The 25,432-nt window shown below is 50.6% G+C and overlaps 1 protein-coding gene and 1 long non-coding RNA gene across 2 annotated transcripts in view; one reads left to right on the top strand and one right to left on the bottom strand.

Moving 5' to 3' along the window:
- The window catches only part of abch1 (ATP-binding cassette, sub-family H, member 1), a 91,473-nt gene that overhangs the window by 23,515 nt on the left and 42,526 nt on the right, over positions 1 to 25,432 (bottom strand). The window contains exons 12-17 of the mRNA XM_043696706.2: positions 21,919 to 21,968; positions 21,770 to 21,826; positions 19,272 to 19,342; positions 10,850 to 10,938; positions 7,366 to 7,469; positions 1,534 to 1,693 (exon numbers count right to left, since the gene is read on the bottom strand). Coding sequence (XP_043552641.2) covers positions 1,534 to 1,693; positions 7,366 to 7,469; positions 10,850 to 10,938; positions 19,272 to 19,342; positions 21,770 to 21,826; positions 21,919 to 21,968 — 531 coding nt within the window. The remainder of the gene's footprint in view (positions 1 to 1,533; positions 1,694 to 7,365; positions 7,470 to 10,849; positions 10,939 to 19,271; positions 19,343 to 21,769; positions 21,827 to 21,918; positions 21,969 to 25,432) is intronic.
- Positions 19,616 to 25,432, top strand: part of LOC148149065 (uncharacterized) — a 47,612-nt gene continuing 41,795 nt past the window's right edge. The window contains exon 1 of the long non-coding RNA XR_015758545.1: positions 19,616 to 19,811. This is a non-coding gene — a long non-coding RNA (uncharacterized LOC148149065). The remainder of the gene's footprint in view (positions 19,812 to 25,432) is intronic.

Raw genomic sequence — 25,432 nt, 5'->3', positions numbered from 1 at the left:
GCTTGTTGACCCCTCCCAGTTTGCCCAGGCAAAAGTGAGGACTGCAGATGCTGGAGATTAGAGACTGGATCAGTGTGGTGCTGGAAACGCACAGCAGGTCAGGCAGCATCCGAGGATCAGGAGAATCAACGTTTTGGGCTGGACCCCTTCATCAGGAATGAGGCTGGGAGCCTCGGGGGTTGAGAGATAAATGGGAGGGAGATGGGGCTGGGGAGAAGGTAGCTGTGAGTGCAATAGGTGGATGGAGGTGGGGGTGAAGGTGATAAGTCAGAGGAGAGGGTGGAGCAGATAGGTGGGAAGGAAGATTGACAGGTGAGACAGTTCATGAGGGCGGTGCTGAGCTGGAAGGTTGGAACTGGGATAAGGTGGGGGGAGGGGAAATGAGAAAACTGGTGAAGTTCACATTGATGCCCTGGGGTTGAAGGTTCCTGAGGTGGAAGATGAGGCGTTCTTCCTCCAGGCGCCGGGTGGTAAGGGAGTGGTGGTGGAGGAGGCCCAGGACCTCCATGTCCTCAGCAGAGTGGGAGGGGGAGTTGGAATGTTCAGCCACGGGGTGGTGGGGTTGGTTGGTGCCCACCCTCCCATCCTGGCACCTTCCCCTGCCACCGCAGGAACTGTAAAACCAGCGCCTACACCTCCTCCCTCACCTCCATCCAAGGCCCCAAAGGAGCCTTCCACATCCATCAAAGTTTTACTTGCACATTCACCAATATCATTTATTGTATCCGTTGCTCCCGATGCGGTCTCCTCTACATTGGGGAGACTAGGCACCTCCTAGCAGAGCGCTTTAGGGAACATCCCAAGAACACCCGCACCAATCAACCACAGCGCCCTGTAGTCCAACATTTCAACTCCCCCTCCCACTCTGCCGAGGACATGGAGGTCCTGGGCCTCCTCCGCCGTCGCCTGGAGGAAGAACGCGTCATCTTCCGCCTCGCGACCCTTCAACCCCAGGGCATAAATGTGGGCTTCACCAATTTTCTCATTTCCCCTCCCCCCCACCTTACCCCAGTTCCAACCTTCCAGCTCAGCACCGCCCTCATGACCTGTCTCACCTGTCAATCTTCCTTCCCACCTATCTGCTCCACTCTCCTCTGCGACCCCTTCCTCCATCCACCTATCTCATTCTCAGCTACCTTCTCCCAAGCCCCACCCCTTCCCATATATCTCTGCACCCCCTGAGGCTCCCAGCCTCATTCCTGACAAAGGGCTTTTTGCCCAAAACGTCGATTTTCCTGCTCCTCAGACGCTGCCTGACCTGCTGTGCTTTTCCAGCACCACTCTAATCTTGGTCCTCCCAGTTGGAGTCACCTTGCTGTCAGGTTTGGGTCCTGTCCCTCTCCACATCCCAGCATTGCTTCTATTCTAAAGCTACTTCTTTGACCAAGGGTGGGGCATCTGCCCGGATATCACTTTTTTGTGACTTAATGTCAAATTCTGTTTCATGATTGCTCCATGGAACACCTTCATTTATTTCCTTACTTTAAAGGAGTGATTTAAATGCAGGTCATTGTCCTGTTCCTCCTCACTTACCGCTCAGAACTATACAAGGATAGAAGATCCCCAGCGAAACCTGGGCCGCTGACTGTTCATCATCGAATGAAGCTGAGATGATGAGCCCCACAGCCATTCCAGTGATGCCCTGCATTAAGATCAGGATTACGATCACAAGCAAGGAACCTTCATTGGGAATCTGTGGAAGGACACATGGGGAAAATTCAATTTGTTCCAAGCAATTTCTATTTGCAAATCTCTTTCAAACCAAACAGCATCAGGAAGTTTATATATAAACATCCATTCCATCCATTACTGACACTCAGTAGCAGCACTACCTACTAACTGCAGGATGCACCGCAGAAATTCACAAAACCCATAACTACTTCCATTGAGAGGGACAAGGGCAGCAGATCCATGGGAACACCACCTCCTGCAAGTTCCCCTCCGAGCCACTCACCATCCTGACTTGGAAATATATCACCGTTCCTTCTCTGTCACTGGGTCATAATCCTGGAATTTTCTCCTTAAGGGCATTGTGGGTCAACCCACAGCACATGGGCTGCACGGTTCAAGAAGGCAGCTCACTCCCACCTTCTCAAGGGGCAACTAGGGACTTGTGTAAATTGGCTTTTAATTTTTTCCATAAATTTGATTTAAATGATCGAATGATGTAAAACAGTATTCTGTATGAATGATGGTATTGTGTTCAAAACTCCTCCAATCTTCAAGTGCAAATTGTAAATTAATTCCTATCGTGTGTTTGTTAAACACTTTTACAATGTGCCATCAAACTTCAACGGAGGACTTGATTAAACAAAGAAACTTGTGCTTCAGTCATCACCTGCTCCAAAATATGCCAAGTACAAATGTTATTTGTTGTTAATTTTGAAATAAAAACTATATTTGTTGGAAAATAAATCAAAGAGCTGCAGATGCTATAAACTAGAAACAGATCAGAGGAAGGGTCACTGGACCCGAAACATTAACTCTGCTTTCTTGCCCCAGATGCTGCCAGACCTGCTGAATTCCTCCAGCACCTTGCTGTTTTAGTTTCTAGTCTGTTGCAGGTGTGCAGCATGAGTCACACCAGAACCAGAACAGATCTCGGCAAAGTCTGCACCAAAAAACAACAAGGTTTTCTCAGTGAGGGAACCGGCTTTGCAGAGCCGTTTACGAGTGTTACATTCACTCAATGTTAAGCAATAAATTTATGGAGAACTGCGGAACGGTTGGAGGTGGCTTCAAGCCCAAAATTAGGAATCAGAGCCATTCAGGAGGATCCAATAACTGCGAGGGTTGTTCACCCGGACTGTCTGTGCTCACTGGTAAGTACTGCTGGAGGAGAATTGACAGCCCTCACTCAGCTTCTCTCAATAGATCCTTATGTGCTTTTGCTAAGTGTGAGTTATGTTGAGATTCTTGGTGGGGGTCTCGCTGTGACTGAGTCAGTTCTCACTGTCTCTTACAGATAGTGCCTCATTAACTCCCTGCCCCGGCCCAGTGATGTCCCTCATGTCCGATTCTATCCTCACTTTACCACATGGTCTCCCCGGAACAACTTATCACTCACCTGAACCTTGCCAAACAGCCAGTATCCCTGGAGCCAGCACCATCTTTAAAAGCCCAAAGTGTTCCTGGGGCTAGCACTGTCAGTCAGAGCTACCCCACACCAACCTGATATTTGCCCCGGTCATGGTAGATGGGTGGAGATAGGTGCCCGGCTTTAGGGGCAGGCTCCCGGAGATCCTGCTGGACAGGCAGCTGCTAAACAGGGCTCTCCCCTTCCCCCCAGGACCAGCAGAGGAGGCCCCAACACAACACCTTGTCCAGCCAGGCCCAGGTCAGCACAGCTGCCTGAGGGAAGGCCGAGTCCCAGTCAGTGACCTCCTGCATTCGCCAGAGTAAGCAGCAGCTTCATCGCATCTCTCTCTCTCACTGATTCCTCACCCTCACTCTATCATCGCCTCTCTCTCTCTGATTCCTCACCCTCACTCTATCATTGCCTCTCTCTCTCACTGATTCCTCACCCTCACTCTATCATCGCCTCTCTCTCTCTGATTCCTCACCCTCACTCTATCATCGCCTCTCTCTCTCTGATTCCTCACCCTCACTCTATCATCGCCTCTCTCTCACTGATTCCTCACCCTCACTCTATCATCGCCTCTCTCTCTCTGATTCCTCACCCTCACTCTATCATCGCCTCTCTCTCTCTGATTCCTCACCCTCACTCTATCATCGCCTCTCTCTCTCTGATTCCTCACCCTCACTCTATCATCACCTCTCTCTCACTGATTCCTCACCCTCACTCTATCATCGCCTCTCTCTCTCTGATTCCTCACCCTCACTCTATCATCGCCTCTCTCTCTCTGATTCCTCACCCTCACTCTATCATCGCCTCTCTCTCACTGATTCCTCACCCTCACTCTATCATCGCCTCTCTCTCTCTGATTCCTCACCCTCACTCTATCATCGCCTCTCTCTCTGATTCCTCACCCTCACTCTATCATCGCCTCTCTCTCTCTGATTCCTCACCCTCACTCTATCATCGCCTCTCTCTCACTGATTCCTCACCCTCACTCTATCATCGCCTCTCTCTCACTGATTCCTCACCCTCACTCTATCATCGCCTCTCTCTCTCTGATTCCTCACCCTCACTCTATCATTGCCTCTCTCTCTCTGATTCCTCACCCTCACTCTATCATCGCCCCTCTCTCTCACTCAAATTCCTCACCCTCACTCGATCATCGCCTCTCTCTCTCTGATTCTTCACCCCCACTCTATCATCGCCTCTCTCTCTCACTCGAATTCCTCACCCTCACTCTATCATCACACCTCTCTCTCTTTCTTCCTCTCTCTCTCATTCCTCACCCTCACTCTATCATCCCCTCTCTCTCTGATTCCTCACCCTCACTCTATCATCACCTCTCTCTCTGATTCCTCACCCTCACTCTATCATTGCCTCTCTCTCTCACTCGAATTCCTCACCCTCACTCGATCATCGCCTCTCTCTCTTTCTTTCTCTCTCTCTCTCTGATTCCTCACCCTCACTCTATCTCTGCCAATGGACCCATCAGCCACCAAGGAAACTGCTGTCTCACTCTCAATGTCACCCACCCTGACTCTGGGCACCATTAAAGGTGGGAATGAATTACAGGAAAAGTTGGACGGGAGGGGCTTTGATAGCGAGTAATAGATTGAATGCAGCAGTGCATGATGATGGATATTCAGGAAACTCAGATGTGGACATTGTTTGTGTAGAGATGAGAAAGACAAAGGGAAGATGTCACTTGTGGTGATACTTGCCATTTGACAAGTATCTGTGGGAGTGGGATTGGGAATGGGAGTGGGAGTGGGAGTGGGAATGGGAGTGGGAGTGGGAATGGGATTGGGAATGAGAGTGGGAATGAGAGTGGGAGTGAGACTGAGAGTGGAAGTGGGAATGGGATTGGGAATGAGAGTGGGATTGGGAGTGGGAGTGGGAATGGGATTGGAAATGAGAGTGGGATTGGGAGTGGGAGTGGCAACGAGAGTGGGATTGGGAATGGGAGTAGGAATGGGAGTGAAAATGGGAGTGGGAATGGGATTGGGAATGAGAGTGTGATTGGGAGTGAGACTGGGAGTGGGGATGGGATTTGGAATGAGAATGGGAGTGTGAGTGGGAGTGGTAATGAGAGTGGGATTGGGAGTGGGAGTGGGAGTGACAGTGAGACTGGGCGTGGGAGTGGGAATGGGATTGGGAATGAGAGTGGTAGTGGGAGTGAGATTGGGATTGGGAGTGGGAATGAGAATGGGATTAGGAGTGGGAGTGGGAGTGAGACTGGGAGTGGGAGTGGAAATGGGTGTGGGAGTGGGAATGAGAGTGAGACTGGGAGTGGGAGCGAGAGTGGGATTGGGATTGGGAATGAGAGTGGGCCCTGGAACAGTAACCACACTATAGGGTGGAATATAAAGAAAGAAAGAGTGTGAGTTTGTCAGAAAGGAATGGCAATGCTTAGGGAGTGATTGTAACCGACAGATAGACTGGGAACGTTTGAGGAGTAAGGGGAGTCTAGATGAGGAAGCCCAGCATCAGATTTGGAATGGACAGGTTGGACAGGCTTGGCCTGTATCTGGTCAGGTTTAAAACAGTAAGTGATGACTTGATTGAAACATACAAGATCCAGAGGGGTTTTGACCAGGAGCTGTGCACTGGACACTTCCTCTTGTGGGGAAATCGAGAACGAGAGGTCCCTGTTTAAAAATCAGGGTTCATCCATTTAGAACAGGGTGGGAATATACTTCTCTCTGAGGGTCTCAAGTACATAGAATATAGAGAGTTCCAAATACAAGTCTTTCAAATTCTCTTCCTCAAAGACAGTGAATATACAGTGCATGGATATTTTTTAAGGCAGAGATAGACAATTTCTCTCTTCACAGGACAGTCCCACCATCCTGGGAGCAGGTCAACTGAATGCTTGCTCCTGTCCCTCTATGACAATGCTATCCCAACATAAGGGAGACCAAAACTCCAGGTGCAGTCTAACCAGGCTAATATTCCAGGCACCTTCTTCCTCACGTGCTGCCCCTTGTACATTAGCCTTCAGTGACTTATTGACAAGGATATACAGGACACTTTGTAGTTCCCTGTTTTCTCTCACACCCCTTCTTAAATAATGTGAACTTCCAATCTGCAGGAATCATTTCAGGATCTGTGGAATTTTGGAAGATGATCACCAATGCATCAACTATCTCTAAAGCAATCTCCCTCAACACTCTGAGGTGTGGATCATCAGGGTCCAGGGACTTACCAACCTTTGGTCTCATTAATTTCTCCAACACTACCTTCTTACTTCCAATAACTTCTCAGGTCTCCCGAGTATACAGTCATAGAGATGTACAGCATGGAAACAGACCCTTCGGTCCAACTTGTCCACACTGACCAGATATCCCAACCTAATCTAATCCCATTTGCCAGCACCTGGCCCATATCCCTCCAAACCCTTCCTACTCATGTACCCATCCAGATGTCTCTTAAATGCTGTAACTGTACTAGCCTTCACCACTTCCTCTGGCAGCTCATTCCATACACATACCACCCTCTGCGTGAAAAGGTTGCCCCTTGGGTCCCTTTCATACCTTTCCCCTCTCATCTTAAACCTATGTCCTCTAGTTCTGGTCTCCCCTACCCCAGTGAAAAGACCTTGTCTATTTATGCCACTCATGATTGTATAAACCTCTATAAAGTCACCCCTCAGCCTCTGACACTCCAGGGAAAACAGCCCAGGCCTATTCAGCCTCTCCCTGTAGCTCAAACCCTCCAACCTGGCAACATCCTTGTAAATCTTTTCTTAACCCTTTTAAGTTTTACAACATCTTTTCTCTAGCAAGGAGACCAGGATTGAATGCTGTATTCCAAAAGTGGGAGAAAGTAAGGACTGCAGATACTGGAGATCAGAGTTAAAAATGTGGCCCTGGCAAAGCACAACAGTTCAGGCAGCATCCGAGGAGCAGAAGAGTTGACATTTCAGGCATAAACCTTTTATCAGGAACCTGCTGTGCTTTTCCAGTACCACACCTTTTGACTCTGTATTCCAAAAGTGGCCTAACCAACGTCCTGTACAGCCGCTTGGAAGTCTAATTCCAGGAGATTTCTTGTATCTTTCTCTGTGAAATCTAACACATTTCTCCATTCCCCATTTATAAATTCCCTTAGCTCTGCCTGTTGTGGAGACACATTAGAGATGCACTTAGCTGCAGGCTATAAATTAACTGCTTGACCACAACATTTATCTCAATAGAACTCGACCAAGCTGCAGGCTGTTCAGCTAGTGGGCAGACTCTTCAACAACGTTCCATTTAACGATTTCAAGAGAAAAGTAGAGAACTGACCTTGAAAACCAGGAATGTAAAGATGAGTAACAATGTTATCTGAATAATCATCGTTAGGAGGTGGGAAAAAGTGTGAGCCAGTATCAGTTCCAGGGAACTCACGCCTGAATAAAAAAACACAACAAATAAGGAAACTACAAACAAAATTCACTCACAAAAGCAACATTGATCCGAGTTTTGTTAAAATTATATGATCATATGTGGAATAATACACACAATTTTACTTCATGATACACACACAGTTACACACAATCCTGATGAAGGGCTTTTGCCCGTAACGTTGATTTTCCTGCTCCTCTGATGCTGCTTGACCTGCTGTGCTTTTCCAGCACCACTCTAATCTAGACTCTCACAATCATACAATGTCCAGTTCAGCCCTCAGACTGGCTGGTTTTAAGGTTATCTTGTCATGTTCTCAAACTTTCACACACAACATCCAATGTATTGACATCACCTTCTTTAAAACTTAGAACTCTAATATTTGTATCTGATTTTATCTATGTCAGGAATTCTGCCTCATGTTTTCCTATACACAAAGTTGTAAGTCACATGACACCAGGTTATAGTCCAAAGGGTTTACGTGAAATCACAAGCTTTCAGAGCACTGACTTGTGAACGCTTGTGATCTCACATAAACCTGTTGGACTATAAACTGATGTCATGTGACTTCATCTCCACAGTATGTTCCTGTATACAGCCACTGGGTTAACTGGTGTCAAAGGAAACCCAAGGAAAAGATTGGGAAAAGACAGAGTTGTTTTCATGATTTTCCCAAACCGTAAATCCGGATTATTTAAACACAATGGGATCTGTAAATGTTGTTGAAGGTAATGGTTCTGAAGAGGTTAATGTTAGTGTTGTCTCTGCTTCAACCATTCTACAGAGTCATAGAGTCATAGAGATGTACAGCATGGAAACAGACCCTTCGGTCCAACCTGTCCATGCCGACCAGATATCCCAACCCAATCGAGTCCCACCTGCCAGCACCTGGCCCATATCCCTCCAAACCCTTCCTATTCATATACCCATCCAACTGCCTCTTAAATGTTTCAATAGTACCAGCCTCCACCACATCCTCTGGCAGCTCACGCCATACACGTACCACCCTCTGCGTGAAAAAGTTGCCCCTTAAGTCTCTTTTATATCTTTCCCCTCTCACCCTAAACCTATGCCCTCTAGTTCTGGACTCCCCCAACCCAGGGAAAAGACTTTGTCTGTTTACCCTATCCATGCCCCTCATAATTTTGTAAACCTCTATAAGTCACCCCTCAGCCTCCGATGCTCCAGGGAAAACAGCCCCAGCCTGTTCAGCCTCTCCCTATAGTTCAAATCCTCCACCCCTGGCAACATCCTTGTAAACCTTTTCTGAACCTTTTCAAGTTTCACAACATCTTTCTGATAGGAAGGAGACCAGAATTGCACGCAATATTCCAACAGTGGCCTAACCAATGTCCTGTACAGCCACAACATGACCTCCCAACTCCTGTACTCAATACTCTGACCAATAAACGAAAGCATACCAAATGCCGCCTTCACTATCCTATCGACCTGCGACTCCACTTTCAAGGAGCTTTGAACCTGCTCTCCAAGATCTCTTTGTTCAGCAACACTCCCTAGGACCTCACCATTAAGTGTATAAGTCCTGCTAAGATTTGCTTACCCAAATGCAGCACCTCGCATTTATCCAAATTAAACTCCATCTGCCACTTCTCAGCCCATTGGCCCATCTGGTCCAGATCCTGTTGTAATCTGAGGTAACTCTCTTCGCTGTCAACTTCACCTCCAACTTTGATGTCATCTGCAAACTTACTAACTGTACCTCTTATGCTCGCATCCAAATCATTTATGTAAATGACAAAAAGTAGAGGACCCTGCACCGATCCTTGTGGCACTCCACTGGTCACAGGCCTCCAGTCTGAAAAACAACCCTCCACCACCCCCTCTGGCTTCTACCTTTGAGCCAGTTCTGTATCCAAATGGCTATTCTCCCTGTATTCCGTGAGATCTAACCTTGCTAATCAGTCTCCCATGGGGAACCTTGTCAAACGCCTTACTGAAGTCCATATAGATCACATCTACCGCCCTGCCCTCATCAATCCTCTTTGTTACTTCTTTAAAAAAACTCAATCAAGTTTGTGAGCTGTATCTGCCCCTCCTCCTTAAATTGCTATTGTTGCCTGACCCAGAGTCATTCTATTTATTGCTATCAGGTAATAGACTTTCTTGTTGTCTGAGGCAGAGCCCCTTCTGTCGTTAATCTAAGATCATGTATCACCCACCACTCATCACCAGATAGGTCCCAGACACAGAAACGTCACAGCAGGATTGTTGGCAGTGAGCAATCTGAAACAGCCCAGGGGACAATCCCCACGGGGTGTGGGTGTCACGTACTGAGAGAGGGGACAATCCCCACGGGGTGTGGGTGCCACGTACTGAGAGAGGGGACAATCCCCACGGGGTGTGGGTGCCACGTACTGAGAGAGGGGACAATCCCCACGGGGTGTGGGTGTCACGTACTGAGAGAGGGGACAATCCCCACGGGGTGTGGGTGTCACGTACTGAGAGAGGGGACAATCCCCACGGGGTGTGGGTGCCACGTACTGAGAGAGGGGACAATCCCCACGGGGTGTGGGTGCCACGTACTGAGAGAGGGGACAATCCCCACGGGGTGTGGGTGCCACGTACTGAGAGAGGGGACAATCCCCACGGGGTGTGGGTGCCAGTACCCTGGGGAAATGGCACATGGGACACAAGCTGAGTTGAACAGATTCGGTTTTTGTGACTTACACATCTGTGATGTCGATCCTTTCTGTCGCTCAGTTGCGAGAGTGGGCTGATTTAATTTCAGGATGATATTTTGAATGAGGATGATTTATTGTGAAGTCCCTAAACGCTTGTCCTTTTTTATTTCTTTGATCTTCCACAGGATGTTGGTGTCATGAGTGAGCCCCAGTCGATGTTACCCATCCCGGACTGGGGGTGACCCACTGAGTGCCCTTGCTCAGTCATTTCCCAGGGCAGTTAGAAATCAGCCACAATGCTGTAGGTCTGGAGTTACCTGCAGGGCAGGCGGGGTAAGGATGGGAGACTCCCTTCCCTAAGGGATATAGGTGAAACATGTGGCTTTTTCTGACAATTGCTGATAGTTTCCTGGGTCTCTGGTACACTTCTCTAGGTACACTGCCGTCTCCCCCAGTGGGGATATCTTCATTAATGTACAGCCCACTCCACCGATACCCACAGCAACAGAATGAACATCACAGGATTTATTCAGGAACATGACTGTGGGAAGAAATGATAGCACAGTCAAAGGGAACCTGCTCTGTAATAGCGAGGGGTGGATTGCACAGAGGGTGGAGCAATACACCAGCAGCACAGACCTGACCACTGCTGGGTATTCACAATTACTGATGGATTCACAAACAGTGCTTTTATTTCCTTAAGAGTTAAATGTAATTTGCTGCAATGATCATGTTACACTAACCTGCAGCCCAGCTCCTGTCCAGTAAACCCTCCCTCTTTTCGATCACAAACGAGAGAGCAGTCAAACCAAGAGCCAAGAAAAAAGTGATGCTGTGAAGATTTTCAGAAGAGCATTGTTAGAACGCCCTTCTCGATTGTGACAGACAGAATGGTCAACATTGATTTAAAAAGGGACACTGGTCCCGAAATGTTAACTCTGCTTTCTCTCCACAGATGCTGCCAGACCCACCGAGCTTTTCCAGCACTTTATGGTTTTGTTTCTGATTTCCAGCATCTACACCTCTTGGTTTTTATTGTCTGGAAACATTCCGACCGGGTGAAACCTGAGGTTTGACATTGTATTTTAGCCAAAACAGAAAAGGGGCATTACCCAAAGAAGTGGAGACAGGGAGATCACAGGTGATCACAGGGGGATCACGGGGATATCACGGGGGGATCACGGTGGGATCACGGGGGGGAATCACAAGGGGGATCACAAGGGGGATCACCAGGGGGATCACCAGGGGGATCACAGGGAGATCACAGGGAGATCACAGGGGGATCACAGGGAGATCACAGGGGGATCACATGGGGATCACAGGGAGATCACAAGGAGATCACAGGGAGATCACAGGGAGATCATATGGGGATCACAGGGGGATCACAGGGAGATCACAGGGAGATCACAGGGAGATCACAGGGAGATCACAGGAAGATCACAGGGAGATCACAGGGAGATCACAAGGGGATCACAAGGGGATCACAGGGGGATCACAAGGGGATCACGGGGGGATCACAGGGGAACACAGGGGGATCACAGGGGGATCACAGGGGGATCACAGGGAAATCACAGGGAGATCACAGGGAGATCACAGGGAGATCACAGGGGGATCACAGGGGGATCACACGGGGATCACAGGGGGATCACAAGGGGATCACAGGGGGATCACAGGGGATCATGGGGGATCACAGGGGATCACAGGGGGATCACAGGGGATCACAGAGGGTTCACAAGGGGATCATGGGGTGATCACAGGGGGATCACAGAGGGATCACAGGGGGATCACAGGGGGATCACAGAGGGATCACATGGGGATCACAGGCAGATCACAGGGGGATCACAGGGGATCACGGGGGGATCACAGGGGGATCACAGAGGGATCACAGGGGGGATCACAGGGGGATCATAGGGAGATCACAGGGGGATCACGGGGGATAACAGAGGGATCACACGGGGATCACAGGGGGATCACAGGGGGATCACATGGGGATCACAGGCAGATCACGGGGGGATTACAGGGGGATCACAGGGGGATCACGGGGGGACCACGGGGGATCACGGGGGGATCGCAGGGGGATCACAGGGGGATCACAGGGGGATCACAGGGGGATCACAGAGGGATCACAAGGAGATCACAGGGCGATCACGGTGGGATCACAGGGGGATCACAGGGGGATCACAGGGAGATCACAGGGAGATCACAGAGGGATCATGGGGGATCACAGGGAGATCACAGAGGGATCACAGGGAGATCACAGGGGGATCACAGGGGGGTCACAGCTGGATCACAGGGGGATCACAGAGGGATCACAGGTGGATCACAGGGGGATCACAGAGGGATCACAGGGAGCTCACAGGGAGATCACAGGGGGATCATAGGGAGATCACAGGGGAATCACAGGGGGATCACAGGGGGATCATAGGGAGATCACAGGGGGATCACATGGGGATCACATGGGGATCACAGGGGGATCACAGGGGGACCACGGGGGGATCACGGGGGGATCACGGGGGGATCACAGGGGGATCACATGGTGATCACAGGGGGATCACATGGGGATCACAGGGGATCACAGAGGGATCACACCGGGATCACAGGGAGATCACAGGGGGATCACAGGAAGATCACAGGGGGTTCACAGGGGGGTCACGGGGGATCACAGAGGGATCACACCGGGATCGCATGGGGATCACAGGGAGGTCACAGCGGGATCACAGGGAGATCACAGGGGGATCACACCGGGATCACAGGGGGATCACAGGGGGATCACAGGGGGACCACACCGGGATCACATGGGGATCACAGGGAGATCACAGGGGGATCACAGGGGGATCACAGGGGGATCACAGAGGGATCACAGCTGGATCACAGAGGGATCACAGAGGGATCACAGGGAGATCACAGGGAGATCACAGAGGGATCACGGGGGATCACAGGGAGATCACAGAGGGATCACAGGGGGATCACAGGGGGATCACAGAGGGATCACAGGGAGATCACAGGGAGATCACAGAGGGATCATGGGGGATCACAGGGAGATCACAGAGGGATCACAGGGAGATCACAGGGGGATCACAGGGGGGTCACAGCTGGATCACAGGGGGATCACAGAGGAATCACAGGTGGATCACAGGGGGATCACAGAGGGATCACAGGGAGATCACAGGGAGATCACAGAGGGATCACGGGGGATCACAGGGAGATCACAGAGGGATCACAGGGGGATCACAGAGGGATCACAGGGAGATCACGGGGGGGTCATGGGGGCATCATGGGGAGATCACAGGGGGATCACAGGGGGATCACAGAGGGATCACGGGGGATCACGGGGGGATTACGGGGGGATCACAGGGGGATCACAGGGGGATCACAGGGAAATCACAGGGGGATCACAGGGGGATCACGGGGGGATCACGGGGGGATCCCGGGGGGATCACAGGTGGATCACAGGGGGATCACAGGGAGATCACGGGGGATCACAGGGGGATCACAGGGGGATTACAGGGAGATCACTGGGGGATCACGGGGAAATCACAGGGAGATCACAGGGAGATCACAGGGAGATCACAGGGGGATCACAGGGGGATCACACGGGGATCACAGGGGGATCACAAGGGGATCACAGGGAAATCACAGGGAGATCACAGGGAGATCACAGGGAGATCACAGGGGGATCACAGGGGGATCACACGGGGATCACAGGGGGATCACAAGGGGATCACAGGGGGATCACAGGGGATCATGGGGGATCACAGGGGATCACAGGGGGATCACAGGGGATCACAGAGGGTTCACAAGGGGATCATGGGGTGATCACAGGGGGATCACAGAGGGATCACAGGGGGATCACAGGGGGATCACAGAGGGATCACATGGGGATCACAGGCAGATCACAGGGGGATCACAGGGGATCACGGGGGGATCACAGGGGATCACGGGGGGATCACAGAGGGATCACAGGGGGGATCACAGGGGGATCATAGGGAGATCACAGGGGGATCACGGGGGATAACAGAGGGATCACACGGGGATCACAGGGGGATCACAGGGGGATCACATGGGGATCACAGGCAGATCACGGGGGGATTACAGGGGGATCACAGGGGGATCACGGGGGGACCACGGGGGATCACGGGGGGATCGCAGGGGGATCACAGGGGGATCACAGGGGGATCACAGAGGGATCACAAGGAGATCACAGGGCGATCACGGTGGGATCACAGGGGGATCACAGAGGGATCACAGGGGGATCACAGAGGGATCACAGGGAGATCACAGGGAGATCACAGAGGGATCATGGGGGATCACAGGGAGATCACAGAGGGATCACAGGGAGATCACAGGGGGATCACAGGGGGGTCACAGCTGGATCACAGGGGGATCACAGAGGGATCACAGGTGGATCACAGGGGGATCACAGAGGGATCACAGGGAGCTCACAGGGAGATCACAGGGGGATCATAGGGAGATCACAGGGGAATCACAGGGGGATCACAGGGGGATCATAGGGAGATCACAGGGGGATCACATGGGGATCACATGGGGATCACAGGGGGATCACAGGGGGACCACGGGGGGATCACGGGGGGATCACGGGGGGATCACAGGGGGATCACATGGCGATCACAGGGGGATCACATGGGGATCACAGGGGATCACAGAGGGATCACACCGGGATCACAGGGAGATCACAGGGGGATCACAGGAAGATCACAGGGGGTTCACAGGGGGGTCACGGGGGATCACAGAGGGATCACACCGGGATCGCATGGGGATCACAGGGAGGTCACAGCGGGATCACAGGGAGATCACAGGGGGATCACACCGGGATCACAGGGGGATCACAGGGGGATCACAGGGGGACCACACCGGGATCACATGGGGATCACAGGGAGATCACAGGGGGATCACAGGGGGATCACAGGGGGATCACAGAGGGATCACAGCTGGATCACAGAGGGATCACAGAGGGATCACAGGGAGATCACAGGGAGATCACAGAGGGATCACGGGGGATCACAGGGAGATCACAGAGGGATCACAGGGGGATCACAGGGGGATCACAGAGGGATCACAGGGAGATCACAGGGAGATCACAGAGGGATCATGGGGGATCACAGGGAGATCACAGAGGGATCACAGGGAGATCACAGGGGGATCACAGGGGGGTCACAGCTGGATCACAGGGGGATCACAGAGGGATCACAGGTGGATCACAGGGGGATCACAGAGGGATCACAGGGAGATCACAGGGAGATCACAGAGGGATCACGGGGGATCACAGGGAGATCACAGAGGGATCACAGGGGGATCACAGAAGGATCACAGGGAGATCACGGGGGGGTCATGGGGGCATCACGGGGAGATCACAGGGGGATCACAGGGGGATCACAGAGGGATCACGGGGGATCACGGGGGATTACGGGGGGATCACAGGGGGATCACAGGGGGATCACAGGGAAATCACAGGGGGATCACAGGGGGATCACGGGGGGATCACGGGGGGATCCCGGGGGGATCACAGGTGGATCACAGGGGGATCACAGGGAGATCACGGGGGATCACAGGGGGATCACAGGGGGATTACAGGGAGATCACTGGGGGATCACGGGGGATCACAGGGGGATCACAGGGAGATCACAGGGAGATCACAGGGGGATCACAGGGGGATCACAGGGGGATCACAGAGGGATCATAGGGGGATCACAGGGGATCACAGAGGGATCACGGGGGGATCACAGGGGGATCACAGGGGGTTCACGGGGCGATCACGGGGGGATCAAGGCGGGATCACGGGGGATCACGGGGGGATCTCGGGGGGATCACAGGGGGATTCACAGGGGGGTCACGGGGAGATCACAGGGGGATCACGGGGGATCACAGAGGGATCACTGGGGGATCACAGGGAGATCACACCGGGATCACATGGGGATCACAGCTGGATCACAGGGAGATCACAGAGAGATCACAGGGGGAATCACAGCTGGATCACAGGGGGTTTCACAGGGAGATCACAGGGGGATCACAGGGAGATCACAGGGGGATCACAGGGGGATCACAGGGAGATCACAGGGGGATCACAGGTGGTTCACAGCTGGATCACAGGGAGATCACAGGGAGATCTCAGAGGGATCACAGGGGGATCACAGGGGGATCACAGCTGGATCACAGGGAGATCACAGGGGGATCACAGCTGGATCACAGGGAGACCACAGGGAGATCACAGGGAGATCATAGAGGGATCACGGGGGATCACAGGGAGATCACAGGGGGATCACAGCTGGATCACAGGGGGATCATGGGGGATCACAGGTGGATCACAGGGAGATCACAGGGGGATCACAGATGGATCACAGGGAGATCACAGGGGGATCACAGGTGGATCACAGCGGGATCACAGGGGGATCACAGGGAGATCACGGGAGATCATGGGGGATCACAGCGGGATCACAAGGGGATCACAGGGGGATCACATGGGGATCACAGGGGGATCACAGGGGGATTCCTGAAGAAGGGCTTATGCCCGAAACTTAGATTCTCCTGTTCCCTGGATGCTGCCTGACCTGGTGCGCTTTTCCAGCAACACATTTTCAGATCACAGGGGGATCACAGGGCGATCACTGGGGGATCACGGGGGGATCACGGGGGGATCACGGGGGATCACAGGGGGATCACAGGGGGATCACGGGGAGATCACGGGGAGATCACGGGGATATCACGGGGGATTCACAGGGGGATTCACAGGGGGATCACAGGGGATCACAGGGGGATCACAGGGGGATCACAGGGAGATCACAGGGGGATCACATGGGGATCACATGGGGATCACAGCTGGATCACAGGGAGATCACAGGGGGATCACAGGGAGATCACGGGGGGATCACAGAGGGATCACAGAGGGATCACAGGGAGGTCACAGGGAGATCACAGGGAGATCACACCGAGATCATAGGGAGATCACAGGGTGATCACAGGGAGATCACAGGGGGATCACAGGGGGATCAAAGCTGGATCACAGGGAGATCACAGGGGGATCACACGGAGATCACGGAGGATCACAGAGGGATCACAGAGGGATCACAGGGTGGTCACAGGGAGATCACAGGGAGATCACACCGAGATCATAGGGAGATCACAGGGGGATCACAGGGAGATCACAGGGGGATCACAGGAGGATCACAAGGGGATCACAGGGGGATCACAGGGAGATCACATGGGGATTCCTGAAGAAGGGCTTATGCCCGAAACGTCGATTCTCCTGTTCCCTGGATGCTGCCTGACCTGCTGCGCTTTTCCAGCAACACATTTTCAGATCACAGGGGGATCACTGGGGGATCACGGGGGGAACACGGGGGGATCACGGGGGGATCACGGGGGGATCACAGGGAGATCACGGGGAGATCACGGGGGAATCACAGGGAGATCACAGGGAGATCACAGGGGGATCACAGGGGGATCACAGGGGGATCACATGGGGATCACAGGGGATCACAGGGGGGTCACGGGGGCTCACAGGGAGATCATAGAGGGATCACAGGGGGATCACAGGGGGATCACAGGGAGATCACAGAGGGATCACAGGGAGATCACAGGGGTATCACAGCTGGATCACAGGGGGATCACATGGGGATCACAGCTGGATCACAGGGAGATCACAGGGGGATCACAGGGAGATCACGGGGGGATCACAGAGGGATCACAGAGGGATCACAGGATGGTCACAGGGAGATCACAGGGAGATCACACCGAGATCATAGGGAGATCACAGGGGGATCACAGGGGGATCACAGGGGGATCACAGGGAGATCACATGGGGATTCCTGAAGAAGGGCTTATGCCCGAAACGTCGATTCTCCTGTTCCCTGAATGCTGCCTGACCTGCTGCGCTTTTCCAGCAACACATTTTCAGATCACAGGGGGATCACTGGGGGATCACGGGGGGATCACTGGGGGATCACGGGGGGATCACGGGGGGATCACAGGGAGATCACGGGGAGATCACGGGGGAATCACAGGGGGATCACGGGGAGATCACAGGGAGATCACAGGGAGATCACAGGGGGATCACAGGGGGATCACAGGGGGATCACATGGGGATCACGGGGGGATCACATGGGGACCACAGAGGGAATCACAGGGGGATCACAAGGGGATCACATGGGGATCATGGGGCGATCACGGAGGGATCATGGGGGGATCATGGGGGGATCACAGGGCGATCACGGGGAGATCACGGGGAGATCACAGGGGGATCACAGGGGGATCACAGGGGGGTCACAGGGAGATCACAGAAGGATCATAGAGGGATCACAGAGGGATCACAGAGGGATCACAGGGGGATCACAGGGGGGTCACGGGGGGTCACGGGGGATCACAGGGAGATCACAGGGAGATCACAGAGGGATCACAGGGGGATCACAGGGGGATCACAGGGAGATCACAGAGGGATCACAGGGAGATCACAGGGGGATCACAGCTGGATCACAGGGGGATCACAGGGAGATGGGATCACAGCTGGATCACAGGGAGATCACAGGGAGATCACAGGGGGATCACAGGGGGATCACAGGGGGATCACAGGGAGATCACGGGGGATCACGGGGGGGGATCACGGGGGGATCACAGAGGGATCACAGAGGGATCACAGGGAGATCACAGGGAGATCACACCGAGATCATAGGGAGATCACAGGGGGATCACAAGGAGATCACAGGGGGATCACAGGGGGATCACAAGGGGATCACAAGGGGGATCACAGGGGGATCACAGGAGGATCACGGGGGGATCAGAGATGGATATTGAAGGGGTATTGGTAATGGGGTATCTGGGGTATTTCAGTTTCAGAAACTGCAAATCCATAAAATATCAAAAATCAGGAAATGACAACGCAGAAGCGAAAGATTGTAATCTGTTCCCAAATACAACACCCTTGTTCTGGAGTGAAGTATTCAGGTCGTAAACTGATTCAGTGAGCTACTAGATCAAGGAAATTATTATTTATTAATTGATTGAATTCATACCCCATTGATTTGTTGTGAGGTTATGAAAAGTTGTTGACTGTCGGAGTGTTAGACAGTGTGGGAATATTCAGGTGTTCTCTTGCAGAAATGTAACTTTCGTCGTAAATTGGGTTGTATTAACAAGATCTCTTTTATACTTCACCTTAAGATCGTCCCAGGAACTATAAATGTTGTAAAATCGGGATGTTTATTCCCACAGATTGGCTCTTCAAACTACAACAAAACAATGTAGTTATTAATAACATATTTATTTATAAATCACTCATTACCTCACGACCTCATATTGAACTCTGAGCTTCAAATCCAATGTGCTTTACAAGTGCCCAAATAATTAACTCATTTTCCTAACATCAGAAAAAATCTTTCTGTCTCCAACAAGGATCCTGTGGTATTGTGCAATGTACAATGCTGAGAGGGATTGTAAAGGGATTATTTACACACTAGGTTTAATCTCGTGTCAGAAATCCGAATGTGGCTAATACTGTAGCCCTCCCTGTGGTGCTCTGAGTTGTTGACAGTAATAAGATAGAGAATGCTGGAGTGTCTCCAATTGAGCTGAAGGCCTTTGCTGACTGTGGATTTAAACTGCCCAACATTCATGGAATCACCATTGGACACAGTGCCCTGGGCCAAGAATGAAAGAGAGACCAAATGATCTGTAAAGACAGAAAACTAACCACTGGTAAGGACCGTGTAATTATTGTCAGTTAAGATCGAGTTATAACCACCAGTAAGAGCAGAGTAATAACTCCCCATACAGACAGACTAAAACCACCAGTAAAGGCTGAGTACCTCTTGACCTCAGGGCATCTTCTGACCTTGGGACATCATGTTATAGGAACAGGGCAGGAGAGAAACTGAGAGGTCATGTGACTGCCATTGGCTCTCACAAAAACAATGGCCAGTATGTGGTGACCGGGGAAATACTGACCAGCAAACATCGCGAGAACAGCATCAGATGGAAGTGACCAGCACTAAGCTCTCCCTTTGGTTGCATTGAAGTTAGCAGGAGAGTATCAATGGACACAGTTCTCCCATCTCCCAGTTTCATGTGGAATTGATGGCTATGGAAATCCATTTCCAGGATACAAGGCTGAGAGACACAGATTTTTAATTGGGAAGGGGAATCGAGGATTATGTGGAAAAGGCAGGAAAATGGAGTTGAGGATGATCAGATCAGCTATGATCTCATTGAATGGGAGAACATATTCGATGGGCTGAATGGCCTGCACCTGCTCCTATGGTCTAAAATATAAAATTTACAATTCAGGGACCACAGCATCATTAAACAGTGAGAGTTCATTCTTATTTATCTTCCGTCTGAGACTCGTTTTGGTCTTAGTTAAATCATAGCAAGTGTTGAGTATTGCTGAACAAAGAGACCTTGGAGTGCAGGTTCATAGCTCCTTGAAAGTGGAGTCGCAGGTAGATAGGATAGTGAAGAAGGTGTTTGGTATGCTTTCCTTTATTGGTCAGAGTATAGAGTACAGGAGGTGGGAGGTCGTGTTACGGCTGTACAGGACATTGGTTAGGCCACTGTTGGAATATTGAGTGTAATTCTGGTCTCCTTCCTATCGGAAGGATGTTGTGAAACTTGAAAGGGTTCAAAAAAGATTTACAAGGATGTTGCCAGGGTTGAAGGATCTGAGCTATAGGGAGAAGCTGAACATGCTGGGGCTGTTTTCCCTGGAGCGTCGGAGGCTGAGGGGTGACCTTATAGAGGTTTACAAAATTATGAGGGACATGGATAGGGTAAATAGGTAAAGTCTTTTTCTGTATTAGTGGTGCTGGAAGAGCACAGCAGTTCAGGCAGCATCTGAGGAGCAGTAAAATCGACGTTTTGGGCAAAAGCCTTTCATCAGGAATAAAGGCAGAGAGCCTGAAGGGTGGAGAGATAAGCTAGAGGAGGGTGGGGGTGGGGAGAGAGTAGCATAGAGTACAATAGGTGAGTGGGGGAGGGGATGAAGGTGATAGGTTGGGGCGGGGGGAGAGGGGAGTGGATAGGTGGAAAAGAAGATAGGCAGGTAGGACAAGTCATGGGGACAGTGCTGAGCTGGAAGTTTGGAACTAGGGTGAGGTGGAGGAAGGGGAAATGAGGAAACTGTTGAAGTCCACATTGATGCCCTGGGGTTGAAGTGTTCCGAGGTGGAAGATGAGGCGTTCTTCCTCCAGGCGTCTGGTGGTGAGGGAGCGGCGGTGAAGGAGGCCCAGGACCTCCATGTCCTCGGCAGAGTGGGAGGGGGAGTTGAAATGTTGGGCCACAGGACGGTGTGGTTGATTGGCAAAGTCTTTTCCCTAGGGTCGGGGAGTCCAGGACTAGAGGGTACAGGTTTAGGGTGAGAGGGGAAAGATATAATAGAGACCTAAGGAGCAACGTTTTCACACAGAGGGTGGTACGTGTAAGGAATGAGCTGCCAGAGGAAGTGGTGGAGGCTGGTACAATTGCAACATTTAAGAGGCATTTGGATGGGTATATGATTAGGAAGGGTTTGGAGGGATATGGGCCAAGTGCTGGCAGGTGGGACTGGATTGGGTTGGGATATCTGGTCAGCATGGACGGGTTGGACTGAAGGGTCTGTTTCCGTGCTGTACATCTCTATGTCTCTATGTCTCTATTCAATGACAAATTATGTTCCTTACCTTCACTGGAGGAGAGAACAGATATGAAGCCTTTCCCAGGACCACCTTAACAAACCCCTAAGGTAAAAGGTCAGACAGACAATGTAAAGTGTGGAGCAAACCAGGTGCTGGGAAGTGTGATAACTTAGGGATGGTTTTTCTAAAATTACCTCAAAAGCTTCTTGCAGCTTGACTTTGATAGTGAATGCAATTTCTTGGTCTAAACATAAATCAACACATCAACAGATTAATTCTATTTCAACTACAACTGCTTTCACAAACAGAAGTAGAAAACTATTAAATTAAATAGGACACATTTCATCTTTTAAATAAACAACATTTTAAAAAATCTTGCATTTCTGTAGTGCCTTGAACAGACTGAAGGATCTCAGGCCATTGCTCACCTTCTGTAGCAAATTCAATCTGACATCAGGAGATACAAGGTGACCAAACGCTTGGTTCAAGGTGTATCGGGGTGTGTGTGTGTGTGTGTGTGTGTGTCTGGGTCAGGCTGAGGTGATTGCTGAATTAGAGGGACCCTGCCACTCCTTTCACTGGTTGGGTCCTTACCCTATCAAACTCCTCCCAAAAACCTCTCTTTTAAGTGAAGACACTTTTTCAAATCCACCCCAGCTGTCCTCATGTTCCCTGATGTGATCTGGTGTCAACTTATCAAGGTGTCCTGGGATTAGCTCCAACATTAAAGCCAATCTAGAACCACAAGAGGTTGCTGTAAACTGGTGCCTTACTGAGTCTCACTAACACATCCACCCGTGGACCTTCCTGAAAGGAACTGCACTTCAAGAAGACCTCCTAACTCTGACATACGGCCACTTCTTGGATTCAAGAGGGTGGGAGCTATGTGAATTTGTCATGACATTGTCACAAGGCTGAGTGAAGAAAACAATGCAATATACTAAAATCAGAAAGAGAAATAACTGCAGTTTCTGACCAATATCCTGGGATCTGTGATGATCCATTCCAAAGGTAGGGCATTCAGTTTCTATAGAGAAGCAAATCTGCCGTCTGTCTGTACTCAGACCCATACCACAGCACTCCCTCTGAAATGGGCTTCCTGATGAAGGGCTTTTGCCCGAAACGTTGATTTTCCTGCTCCTCGGATGCTGCCTGACCTGCAGTGCTTTTCCAGAATCTGCAGTCCTCAGTTTTGCCTACTCCCTCTGAAATGGTCAGGCAAGGCCCTCATTCCAGAAGGAGCTCACTCACACCTTCCCAAGGACCACTGAGGATTGGGTATTAAATACTGGCCTTAGCTATGCCTGGGAGTAAATAACAACAAGTTCCATGATGGATGGGTCAGTGACCAGGGGGTGACTGAATTGGATGTTGGCAGCTTTAGACAATAGACAATAGACAATAGGTGCAGGAGTAGGCCATTCTGCCCTTCAAGCCTGCACCACCATTCAATATGATCATGGCTGATCATCCTTAATCAGTATCCTGTTCCTGCCTTTTCTCCATAACCCTTGATTCCACTATCTTTGAGAGCTCTATCCAACTCTTTCTTAAATGAATCCAGAGACTGGGCCTCCACTGCCCTCTGGGGCAGAGCATTCCACACAGCCACCACTCTCTGGGTGAAGAAGTTTCTTCTCATCTTTGTCCTAAATGGTCTACCCCGTATTTTTAAGCTGTGTCCTCTGGTTCGGCACTCACCCATCAGCGGAAACATGTTTCCTGTCCAATCCTTTAATAATCTTATATGTCTCAATCAGATCCCCTCTCAGTCTTCTAAACTCAAGGGTATACAAGCCCAGTCGCTCCAGTCTTTCAGCGTAAGGTAATCCCGCCATTCCGGGAATTGACCTCGTGAACCTACGCTGCACTCCCTCAATAGCCAGAATGTCTTTCCTCAAATTTGGAGACCAGAACCGAATATAGTAATCCAGGTGTGGTCTCACCAGGGCCCTGTACAGCTGCAGAAGCACCTCTTTGCTTCTATACTCAATCCCTCTTGTTATGAAGGCCAGCATGCTATTAGCCTTCTTCACTACCTACTGTACCTGCATGCTTGCCTTCATTGACTGGTGTACAAGAACACCCAGATCTCTCTGTACTGCCCCTTTACCTAAATTGATTCCATTTAGGTAGTAATCTGCCTCCCTGTTCTTGCCACCAAAGTGGATAACCATACATTTATCCACATTAAACTGCATCTGCCATGCATCTGACCACTCACCTAACTTGTCCAGGTCACCCTGTAATCTCCTAACATCCTCATCACATTTCACCCTGCCACCCAGCTTAGTATCATCAGCAAATATGCTAATGTTATTGCTAATACCATCTTATATATCATTAACGTATATTGTAAAAAACTGCTGTCCTAGTACTGATCCCTGCGGTACCCACTGGTCACTGCCTGCCATTCCGAAATGGAGCCGTTTATCACTACTCTTTGTTTCCTATCAGCCAACCAACTTTCAATCCAAGTTAGTACTTTGCCCCCAATACCATGCGCCCTAATTTTACTCACTAACCACCTATGTGGGACTTTATCAAAAGCTTTCTGAAAGTCCAGGTGCACTACATCTACTGGTTCTCCCTCGTCCATCTTCAGAGTTACATCCTCAAAAAATTCCAGAAGATTGGTCAAGCATGATTTCCCCTTCATAAATCCATGCTGACTCTGACCTATCCTGTTACTACTATCCAGATGTGTCATAATTTCATCCTTTATAATTGACTCCAGCATCTTTCCCACCACTGAGGCCAGACTAACTGGTCTATAATTTCCTGCTTTCTCTCTCCCACCTTTCTTAAAAAGTGGTATAACATTAGCCACCCTCCAATCCGCAGGAACTGATCCCGAATCTATCGAACTCTGGAAAATAATCACCAATGCATCCACGATTTCTCGAGCCACCTCCTTCAGTACCCTGGGATGTAGACCATCAGGCCCCAGGGGACTTATCAACCTTCAGACCTAACAGTCTCTCCAACACCAAATCCTGGCAAATATAAAGTCCCTTAAGTTCAGGTCCTTCAGGCACTGTTACCTCAGGGAGATTGCTTGAGTCTTCCCCAGTGAACACAGATCTGAAGTACCAATTCAATTCTTCTGCCATTTCTTTGTTCCCCGTAATATATTCCCCTGTTTCTGTCTTCAAGGGCCCAAGTTTAGTCTTCACCATTTTTTCCCTTTCACATACCTAAACAAGCTTTTACTATCCTCCTTTATATTCTTGGCCTTTATATTAGTGTGAAGGCAGGCTGTGCCACTAAATCCCAGCATCAGCTGAAAGACAAGCAGAGCTCAGGGCAGCCTCTGTGAACGAGGTCCCCGTCATCTCAAACTGTCTAAACAAGATAAACACCCAACTAATCACAACTGATGGTTCCTTCTGACAGCTGGTTCTTTGAGAAACCTTACTGGCTAGTCATCAACATCAACAGGCAACCACAAATGTCAGTGACTCTCTCTCTGAGCATTGCCCAGCCTGGGGCAGGAATAGATGATGCCAGTCTGACATGATTTGGAGATACCGGTGTTGGACTGGGGTGTAGAAAGTTAAAAATCACACAATACCAGATTATAGTCCAACAGGTTTAATTGGAAGCACACTAGCTTTCAGAGCGACGCTCCTTCATCAGGTGATAGTCTGACATGTTTGTGAGTTGTTCCTGGGTCCTGGGTGGCACTGGCAGGGTCTGTAATTATTA

Source organism: Chiloscyllium plagiosum, unplaced genomic scaffold (genome assembly GCF_037043375.1).
Source record: "Chiloscyllium plagiosum isolate Xiang-an unplaced genomic scaffold, Cpla_swu_hap1 HiC_scaffold_10, whole genome shotgun sequence".
Taxonomy (NCBI): Eukaryota; Metazoa; Chordata; class Chondrichthyes; order Orectolobiformes; family Hemiscylliidae; genus Chiloscyllium; species Chiloscyllium plagiosum.
Note: the sequence above shows the minus strand (reverse complement) of the source record. Positions and strands in the feature narration are given on the sequence as shown.